Raw genomic sequence first — 10,316 nt, 5'->3', positions numbered from 1 at the left:
TTAATTCGTTCCGGATGTCCGTTCTTAACCTGAAACTGTTCTTAACCTGAAGCACCACTTTAGCTAATGGGGCCTTCTGCTGCCACCGCGCCGCCGGAGCATGATTTCTGTTCTCATCCTGAAGCAAAGTTCATAACCTGAAGCACTATTTCTGGGTTAGTGGAGTCTGTACCTGAAGTGTATGTAACCTGAAGCGTATGTAACCTGAAGCGTATGTAACCTGAGGTACCACTGTACTTCAAAGGTTTGGATCAGATAATCCAGGGAATGGAGTCTAGACTATTAGTAAATAAACTGAACGCTCTAGACCAGGGGTCAGCAACCTTTTTCAGCCATGGGCTGGTCCACCATCCCTCAGACCTTGTTGTGGGCTGGACTATATTTTTTGGGGGGGAAGAACGAATTCCTATGTCCCACAAATAACCCAGAGATGCATTTTAAATAAAAGCACACGCTCCACTCATGTAAAAACACCAGGCAGGCCCCACAAATAACCCAGAGATGCATTTTAAATAAAAGGACACATTCTCCTCATGTAAAAACATGCTGATTCCCGGACCGTCCGTGGGCTGGATTGAGAAGGCGATTGGGCCGCATCCGGCCCCCGGGCCTTAGGTTGCCTACCCCTGCTCTAGACACATGAGAACTAGTTTATTATAGTACCACAATATGTGAGGTCTGCACTGGTGGGTCCCCAGCACAAATCTCACCTTAGCCACAGTCCCTGCAGCCTCAGTCCCTGCTCCCCCCATCTGCAAAATGGGGCTAATAATACTGACCTACCTGCAGCAGGACTACTACCAGGATAAAACATGCAAAGCACTTAAAATGCACTATGCAAATGCTACGTGGTACTGATGTCTGAGAAACCAAATATCCCAAACCTTAAGAAAGCAACAATTTCCCATGGGGATTTACTCCTTATTCGGGAAGCAGTGTGGACACGGCTTCTCATGAAATAACCCTCTAAAGCTCTTTAATTTATGCACAATACACAGTGATATACAGACCTGAATGTGTGATACAAACATTGCAGAATCGGTTATTATATCCCCTACATTAACAAAAATACCTTAAGTCTTTCTCCGTTGGAAGCGAGCCCTTTTAGCACTTACATCTTTCTCACTGCTGCCACCTAGAGGTAGTTGCTACTGCTTGTTAGCAGCTGGAACCAATTGCTGTTCCGAGCAGCACCAATTTTCTCAATAAATAACAATAATAATAAATATGTGTGTTGGGGGTATTGCTAACCATAAGAGCTTCTCAATAAATTATCACCTGATACTGAAGCTTTAACCAAGTCAGCACAGAAAGTGTGCCGGGAAGACATCTGAGACCCTTGCTATAAGAAGCCATAATTGTTGGAACCGCTTTGGCTCTGGCTGATATCTTCACAATCCAGGGACGCCTGAACCCTCTGTTGGCTGTTCCTCCTCCTCCAGCTGAAATCTTGGATGCTCTGGCGCATAAAGTGGGTTTGGTATATGTTGTAAGACCCAGACACAGGATTCTGCAGGCAGTAGATGACCTGCAAGAGATCGCAACACAAGGAAGGGAGAGTGAGCCTGAGGGCAAACAGGAATCGGTCAACACTGGTGATAGCCCAGTTATACCTGAAGGAGCATGTCCACCCCCATCGTCCAGCCTGGACACTAAGGTCCAGCTCCGAGGGCCTTCTGGCGGCTCCCTCACTGCGAGAAGTGAGGTTACAGGAAAGCAGGCAGAGGGCCTTCTCGGTGGTGGCACCCACCCTGTGGAACACCCTCCCATCAGGTGTCAAGGAAATGAACAACTATCTGACTTTTAGAAGACATCTGAAGGCAGCCCTGTTTAGGAATGTTTTGAGAAATTTGAGAAAGAGGGAAAGGACTTGCTGGAACAATTATGAAATAGAATACAAAAAGGGAGGCGTGAGGAAGTCAAGGAAATAAGTAAATGAAAGATAATGATATGAAAATACTGGATGTTAATGTTTTTTAAATGTTATTGTTTAGTTGTATTGTTTTTGGGGTTTTTCTTTTTTTCTTTTCTTTTTCTTTTTTCGCCTTAGTGTTGTACTTTTCTTTATTTTTGAAGTATTGTAATCTTTTTTTATTATTATTGCCTGTTTTTCTTTTTTCTGTAATTGTTAAACTTCAATAAATATCTTATAAAAAAAAAGGAAATGAACAACTATCTGACTTTTAGAAGACATCTGAAGGCAGCCCTGTTTAGGAATGTTTTTTAATGTTTGCTGTTTTATTGTATTTTTAATATTTTGTTGGAAGCTGCCCAGAGTGGCTGGGGGAACCCAACCAGATGGGCAGTGTGTGTGTGTGTGTGTGTGTGTGTGTGTGTATGTATGTACAGTGGTACCTCGCATTACCGCTTCAGGTTACAGACGCTTCAGCTTACAGACTCCGCTAACCCAGAAATAGTACCTCGGGTTAAGAACTTTGCTTCAGCATGAGAACAGAAATTGCGTGGCAGCGGCGAGAGGCCCCATTAGCTAAAGTGGTACCTCAGGTTAAGAACAGTTTCAGGCTAAGAACAGACCTCCAGAACGAATTAAGTTCTTAACCCAAGGTACCACTGTATTATGTATGCATAAATAATGAAATGAAATGAAATGATTATAGCTGTTACCCAAGACAACTTTCACCAGATGTCTTTTTGTTTGTGAACTTTGGCTTTTTCTAGCTGGAGCCGCACCATACGGGTGGGAAAGAAACTTTGACTCTCTTACACCCTCCCATATTCCTCTGACGTATTCCAGTCCCTCATGCCCATCACAGCATCTTCTGCAGATGGCAACTTCCTCCACCCTTACCATGCATCCGATGCACATCAGGAGCACGACACAGAGTACAACGGCTGGGCCGAGGAGGAGAGGAAGAGCCCATTGTGGGAATTTATTTCCTGCTGGGTTGAAGAAAAGAGAAAGCATAAATAAAAAGTATCTTTGAAATAGCTGGAGATAAGGAATGCACCTAGATATGACTCGGATACGCCCAGCAGTAGGCAAGGCACGATGGCTGATTTCTATTTGAATCCAGGGCTGTGCCTATGAAGAAAGCAAGACCCGCTTGGAGTGTGATGCTAGCAACCCCTCCATCATAGGCTCAGGTTGTATATAGGTGTAAATAAACCATATATCCTAAAGACACCACCGTCTCCGCTATGCCTCGTTTCCAAAAGAAAACACTAACCCTGGGTAAGTGCCAGGAACCCCTGGAATCTCACACCGCTCAGAGATTGGGGCAGCGTGTGACAATATTGTTGTTGTTTAGTTGTGTCCGACTCTTCATGACCCCATGGACCAGAGCACGCCAGGCACTCCTGTCTTCCACTGCCTCCCGCAGTTTGGTCAAACTCATGCTGGTAGCTTCGAGAACGCCTTCGCTGTGTGACAATATACTTGAATGAAATAAACTTACCAGCAGTAGTGGTAGCTGTCTGAGACGTTGCTGATGATGATTTTGTGGTAGACACACCATTGGCACCAGATGTTCCAGTGGGGGCGGTTCCAGCTGTTGAGCAAATGTATTGTCATGTTAATTTCTGCCTTGCATTCTGTTGTGCGCATTTAATGTGTTTCCCAGCTCTTCAACACGGTATCATACTTGTGCCTGCCAAGAGATGCTGTTTCTGGCATGGTTGTGGTAGTAACACAACAGGAGGTCTTGTTTCTGGCCACAAAAGCAGTAGTAGCTTGGATGGTGAACAGGCGAAAACTTGCTTCCATATATGAAGCTAGAATTGGACTTGTTTGATCCATTTTATTTTGGGCTATTTTTAGGTACTCTTGTCTGAGGTATAGGATCATAAGAAAGAAATATTTAAGAAACAACAACAATTCTTACCTGTTGTTAGTGTAAGAGTGCTTGGAGTGGCTTCAGCAGATGGGGTTGTGGATTCCGACAGGGGAGCTGCTGATTTCAGCTCTGTTGTAGGAACACTGCCAAAGGTGGTTTGAACTTGAGAAATAAAAATAGTCATAGGAGTAGAAGCAATAGTAATAGTAGGGCAATCTGAATTAGTCACATACAGTGTAAAGTGATCTGTTTTGATTTTTCCTCATCCATTTCACCACTGTGTCCAGGCAGTGGCCCAGGGACTGCAAGTGTCTCCTGATTCAGATGTCTGGAGAAATAGAAGGGAGTGTCATCAGCATACTGATGGCACCTTGCCCCGAAATTCCTAAGGACCACTCTCAATGGCTTCATGGAGATATCAGATAGCACTGGAGATAAGGTAATCCCCTGTGTCACCCCATAACGCGGCTGCCAGAGGACTGAAAGAAACCCCAATGCTACTACTCTCTGGGCTTGGTCCTGACGGTAGGATTGGAACCACTGTAATACAGTGCCTCCTAATTCCCATTCCCTGGAACCGGTCCAGGAGTATACCATGGTCAATAGTATCAAAAGCCAACAAGAGATCAAGAAGCAGGAACAAGGTTGCACCTCCACTGTCCTACTCTCTGCAGAGGTTATCCATCAGGTCAACCAAGGCTGATTCAGTTCCATAGCTAGCCCTGAATCCATACTGGAATGCATCTAGATAATCTGTGTCATCCAAGGATGCCTGCAGCTACCCCACCATGGCTTTCTCCATCACCTTGGCAATGGACCAATAGCTAAAGGGCCCAGAGCTGGTTTCTTTAGGAGAGGTCACACCACTGCCTCTTTCAATGCAGCAGGGACCACCTCTTCACTCAGCGAAGCATTAACCACTGTCAGAGCTGCCCAAGGTCCCAGCTCACAAAGGACCAACGCTGCTTCGTTGTTAAGTACAAAAGTCTTTATTGAAGTTCAGTTTCACTTCCAGAGCCGCAGCGCGCAGCTCTACGTCTCAACTGTCAGACCACTGATGCTCCGTCTGAATCTCCTCCCCCTGTACACCAGTTTAAGACCCTCGCCTTGCTCCACCTTTTCCGCTGCTCTTTCCTCCTCTGGGTCCGCCTGCCCGCCGGGGTCTCGCCCTTTCTAGACTCTTCTGACGCTGATTCCCCTGAGCCTTCTCCCTCCCTCCGGCGGGCTTTAGGAGCTGGTTCCCCATCCGGGTCTCCTGCTGTCCCCCGCGCCTGCACATTTGAACTTGGCACGCGCGCCCAGCCAGCAACTTTCCTCCTGACCGTTTCACTGCTGCTGTCACTGCTTCCCCCTTCGGGGGGGCTAGCTGCAACTGACCTCCCCTCCATTCCCCCACTCTCCGATGGAGGCGTGGTCAGCCCTGACTCATCTCCTCTCCCCGCTGGAGGAGACACTGGTCCTGACACATGTGACTCTTCCCCCCCACTACGCTCTGGTGGGGAAACTGGTCCTGATCCCCCGCTGCTGCTTTGGGGTTCCCCGCTGGCTCCTTGTTTCTGGTGCGTCCCCCCTGGGACCCCCCTTGCCCTGACCATCGGAGCCCCCTTCTGGGAATCTTCTGATTCACTGGAGAAGCTCATGGAATCTCTCGGGTCACTGTCATACTCCCCTACGCTGCCTTCGGATTCCTCCCCCTCGCTCTCCATTTCCTCTCTCCCCTGTGCTCCTGCTCCCGAACCCCTGACAACCACACTCTGGATCCAACCAGTCAGCCTTGCTTTGCTAAATTTGGTAAGCCAGGAGGGACAGGGGTCAAGGGAGCGCATGGTCAGATGCATTGCCACCACCACTTGGCCCACATACGGCAAAACTAATATTACAAAACGTCATTGATTGCAGTGCCGGGTACTTCAACCAGAGCTGCAACAAATGGAGAGTTAACATCTCTCTGAAGTAGAGCAATTTTATCCTCAAAGTAGCCAGTTGGTCACAGCGGGTCTTCAAGGGCTCCAGAGGTCCCTTCCTCACACTGGGAGTTAGTAGCCGCCGGACTGTCCGCCAGCCAGCTTCTAGAGGAAGCCATGCGAGCTGCAAAATGTGCCTTTTTCACAGCCCACACTGCCACATGGTAGACACTATTGTGTGTTCTTACCAGTGTTAGGTCAGCTTACGGCGTGACTTGTCCCACCTGCTCTCCAGTCTTCATCCAGCTTGTTTCATAGTCCGAAGCCCCTCAGATTACCAAAGAGCTGCTCAGGCTCCAAAACGCTGGAGGGATCATGTCAACTGTCCATTTCTACTCACCATATAAGAAGATAAGGGCTTTGACAAGATCACCAGCTTTCAGCTTTGGAAAATCCCCCAGAGCATTCTGGAACACATCAGGTTCCATCAGTCTCCAAGGACAGGCAATCTGAACAGGCCACCACCTTTTACAGCTGGGGATGACACCATTAGTCCAAACTTAACCAGATAATGGTCCAACCATTAGTTCAAACTTGACCAGATAATGCTCCAACCATGACAAGGGAGTTTATTGCACTCCCCTTATATTCACTGCATCCCTCCTACCACCTGGAGCTAGCCCAACAGCAGCCTCCGTTTTGGTGAGTCAAAACATCTTTCAGACACTAACACTTGAAGGATAGGTCATGAGCAAGCAAAGCAAAGTTATGCTGAATAAACAAAACAAACTCTAACCTGTTGTCAGCATTGAGGTACTTGTGCCTTGAGGAGAGGTTGCATCAGGTGTTGTGGTGGAGTCAGATGAGGGAGTTGCTGATCCCAATTCTGTTGTAGCAGAACGGCTAAGTACAGTTGGTGATATAACGGTAGTGGTAGAGGCTTCAGGAGAGGTTCTTTCAGTCACTGTTGAGTCTAACCCTGTTGTAAAAGTACTACTCGTACTAGCTGCAGAGGTTTCAGGGTTGCTTGTTTCAGGTGTAGTGGTGGGCTCAGATTTGGGAGTTGTTGACTTCAACTTTGTTGTAGCAATACTACCAACTACAGTTGTTGTTATGACGGTACTTGGGGATGTTTTAGAAGTGGTTGTTTCAGGTATTGTGGATTCAGGTGGGGGAGTTGTGGACTCCAAAACTGTTGAAGCACCACTGCTAGCTTCAGTTCTTCCTATTACTGTAACAGGGGCAGTTTCACTGGAGATCGTTTCCAGCATTGTAGTAGATTCCAGTTTGGGAGCTGTGGACTCCATCTTCATTGCAGCTGTGGTACTATCCAAAATGGTCTGTGCAACTGTAGTTGGAGAGGTTTCAGGGGTGGTACTTTCTGGCGTTGTAGTAGATTCCAATTTGGGACTTATGGAGTCCAACTTTGCTGTAGTGATACTAATATCTAAAGTTGTAGGTATAACTGTAGTTGGGGAGGTTTTAGAACTGGTGGCTACTGGAATTACAGTGGATTCAGATTTGGGACTTGTAGAGTTCATTGTTGCTGTAGTAGAACTACGTGCCTCAGTTGTTGATATGACTGTAGTTGGGGAGATTCTAAAAGTGGTAGTTTCAGGGATTGTAGTGGATTCAAATTTTAGAGTTGATGAAGCAAAATTGGTTGCAGCACTACTAACTTCAGTTGTCAGAATGACTGTAGTAGGGGTGCTTTCAGCAGTGGTGGCTTCTGGCATTGTAGGGGATGCAGATTTGGGAGCTGTGTATTCCTCCTTTGTTGTAGGGGTACTTGTATCTAAAGTTCTTGGTGTAAGTGTAGTTGGAGAGGTTTCGAGCTTGGTAGTTTCTGGCATTGAGGTTGAATCAGTTGTGGGAGTTGTGGAGTCCATCGTTGTTGTAGCGCTACTAGTATCTAAAGTTGTTGAAGTAAATGTAGTTGGAGAGGTTTCGAGCTGGGTAGTTTCTGGCATTGTAGTTGATTCAGTTGTGGGAGTTGTGGAGTCCATCGTTGTTGTAGGGCTACTAGTATCTAAAGTTGTTGGTGTAAGTGTAGTTGGAGAGGTTTCGTGCGTGGTAGTTTCTGGCATTGTAGTTGATTCAGTTGTGGTAGTTGTGGAGTCCATCTTTGTTGTAGCGCTACTTGTATCTAAAGTTGTTGTAGTAACTGTAGTTGGAGAGGTTTCGGGCTTGGTAGTTTCTGGCATTGTAGTTGATTCAGTTGTGGGAGTTGTGGAGTCCATCTTTGTTGTAGCGCTACTAGTATCTAAAGTTGTTGAAGTTACTGTAGTTGGAGAGGTTTCGGGCTTGAAAGTTTCTGGCATTGTAGTTGATTCAGTTGTTGGAGTTGTGGAGTCCATCGTTGTTGTAGGGCTACTTGTATGTAAAGTTGTTGTAGTAACTGTAGTTGGAGAGGTTTCGGGCTTGGTAGTTTCTGGCATTGTTGATGATTCAGTTGTGGGAGTTGTGGAGTCCATCTTTGTTGTAGCGCTACTAATATCTAAAGTTGTTGAAGTAACTGTAGTTGGAGAGGTTTCGAGCGTGGTAGTTTCTGGCATTGTAGTTGATTCAGTTGTGGAGTCCATCTTTGTTGTAGCGCTACTAATATCTAAAGTTGTTGTAGTAACTGTAGTTGGAGAGGTTTCGAGCGTGGTAGTTTCTGGCATTGAGGTTGAATCAGTTGTGGGAGTTGTGGAGTCCATCTTTGTTGTAGCGCTACTAGTATCTAAAGTTGTTGGTGTAAGTGTAGTTGGAGAGGTTTCGAGCGTGGTAGTTTCTGGCATTGTTGATGATTCAGTTGCGGGAGTTGTGGAGTCCATCTTTGTTGTAGCGCTACTAGTATCTAAAGTTGTTGAAGTAAATGTAGTTGGAGAGGTTTCGAGCTCGGTAGTTTCTGGCATTGTAGTTGATTCAGTTGTGGAGTCCATCGTTGTTGTAGGGCTACTAGTATCTAAAGTTGTTGGTGTAAGTGTAGTTGGAGAGGTTTCGTGCGTGGTAGTTTCTGGCATTGTGGATGATTCAGTTGCCGGAGTTGTGGAGTCCATCTTTGTTGTAGCGCTACTTGTATCTAAAGTTGTTGTAGTAACTGTAGTTGGAGAGGTTTCGGGCTTGGTAGTTTCTGGCATTGTAGTTGATTCAGTTGTGGGAGTTGTGGAGTCCATCATTGTTGTAGGGCTAGTTGATTCAGTTGTGGGAGTTGTGGAGTCCATCGTTGTTGTAGCGCTACTAGTATCTAAAGTTGTTGTAGTAAGTGTAGTTGGAGAGGTTTTGGGCTTCGTAGTTTGTGGCATTATAGTTGATTCAGTTGCAGGAGTTGTGGAGTCCACTGTTGTTGTAGCGCTACTAGTATCTAAAGTTGTTGTAGTAACTGTAGTTGGAGAGGTTTCGAGTGTGGTAGTTTCCGGCATTGTAGTTGATTTAGTTGTGGGAGTTGTGGAGTCCACCGTTGTTGTAGCGCTACTAGTATCTAAAGTTGTTGTAGTAACTGTAGTTGGAGAGGTTTTGGGCTTGGTAGTTTCTGGCATTGTAGTTGATTCAGTTGTGGGAGTTGTGGAGTCCATCGTTGTTGTAGCGCTACTAGTTGTAGTAACTGTAGTTGGAGAGGTTTCGGGCTTGGTAGTTTCTGGCATTGTAGTTGATTCAGTTGTGGGAGTTGTGGAGTCCATCTTTGTTGTAGCGCTACTAGTATCTAAAGTTGTTGAAGTAACTGTAGTTGGAGATGTTTCGGGCTTGGTAGTTTCTGGCATTGTTGTTGATTCAGTTGTGGGAGTTGTGGAGTCCATTGTTGTTGTAGCGCTACTAGTATCTAAAGTTGTTGGTGTAAGTGTAGTTGGAGAGGTTTCATGCGTGGTAGTTTCGGGCATTGTTGTTGATTCAGTTGTGGGAGTTGTGGAGTCCATCTTTGTTGTAGCGCTACTTGTATCTAAAGTTGTTGTAGTAACTGTAGTTGGAGAGGTTTCGGGCTTGGTAGTTTCTGGCATTGTAGTTGATTCAGTTGTGGGAGTTGTGGAGTCCATCGTTGTTGTAGGGCTACTTGCATCTAAAGTCGCTGGTGAAACTGTAGTTGGAGAGGTTTCGTGCGTGGTAGTTTCGGGCATTGTTGTTGATTCAGTTGTAGGAGTTGTGGAGTCCATCGTTGTTGTAGCGCTACTAGTATCTAAAGTTGTTGTAGTAAGTGTAGTTGGAGAGGTTTTGGGCTTCGTAGTTTGTGGCATTGTAGTTGATTCAGTTGCAGGAGTTGTGGAGTCCACCGTTGTTGTAGCACTAGTAGTATCTAAAGTTGTAGTAACTTTAGTTGGAGATGTTTCGGGCTTGGTCGTTTCTGGCATTGTAGTTGAATCAGTTGTGGGAGTTGTGGAGTCCATCTTTGTTGTAGCGCTACTAGTATCTAAAGTTGTTGAAGTAACTGTAGTGGGAGAGGTTTCGGGCTTGGTAGTTTCTGGCATTGTAGTTGAATCAGTTGTGGGAGTTGTGGAGTCCATCGTTGTTGTAGCGCTACTAGTATCTAAAGTTGTTGAAGTAACTGTAGTGGGAGAGGTTTCGAGCTTGGTAGTTTCTGGCATTGTAGTTGAATCAGTTGTGGGAGTTGTGGAGTCCATCGTTGTTGTAGCGCTAGTAGTAT

The 10,316-nt window shown here is 45.9% G+C and overlaps 1 protein-coding gene across 2 annotated transcripts; it reads right to left on the bottom strand.

Annotated features, from left to right (window-relative positions):
- Positions 1-438: 438 nt before the first annotated feature.
- Positions 439-6,939, bottom strand: LOC310757276 (uncharacterized protein). 2 transcript variants are annotated; one of them, XM_083602578.1, is made up of 5 exons: positions 6,495-6,939; positions 3,843-3,956; positions 3,417-3,509; positions 2,810-2,901; positions 439-1,528 (listed from the first exon to the last, which is right to left on the bottom strand). In XM_083602578.1, exons 1-5 carry the CDS (start codon positions 6,505-6,507, stop codon positions 1,343-1,345), a joined length of 498 nt encoding a protein of 165 aa, XP_083458704.1. In that variant the 5' UTR covers positions 6,508-6,939; the 3' UTR covers positions 439-1,342. The 2 variants fall into 2 exon arrangements, with proteins under 2 accessions (XP_083458704.1, XP_083458705.1); XM_083602579.1 differs by having other exon boundaries at positions 2,810-2,898.
- Positions 6,940-10,316: the final 3,377 nt, after the last annotated feature.

This window comes from Podarcis filfolensis (assembly GCF_964270895.1).
Source record: "Podarcis filfolensis genome assembly, chromosome: 2".
Lineage (NCBI taxonomy): Eukaryota > Metazoa > Chordata > Lepidosauria > Squamata > Lacertidae > Podarcis > Podarcis filfolensis.
This window is presented reverse-complemented; position numbering and strand designations above follow the sequence as displayed.

Bases quoted from the DNA above. Each gene is read 5' to 3' on its own strand.
- LOC310757276 (XM_083602578.1), bottom strand. The intron at 3,510-3,842 runs GTAAGAATTGTT...TTTGCTCAACAG, and splicing joins CACTCTTACACTAACAACAG to CTGGAACCGCCCCCACTGGA. The intron at 1,529-2,809 runs GTAAGGGTGGAG...GATCTCTTGCAG, and splicing joins TGATGTGCATCGGATGCATG to GTCATCTACTGCCTGCAGAA.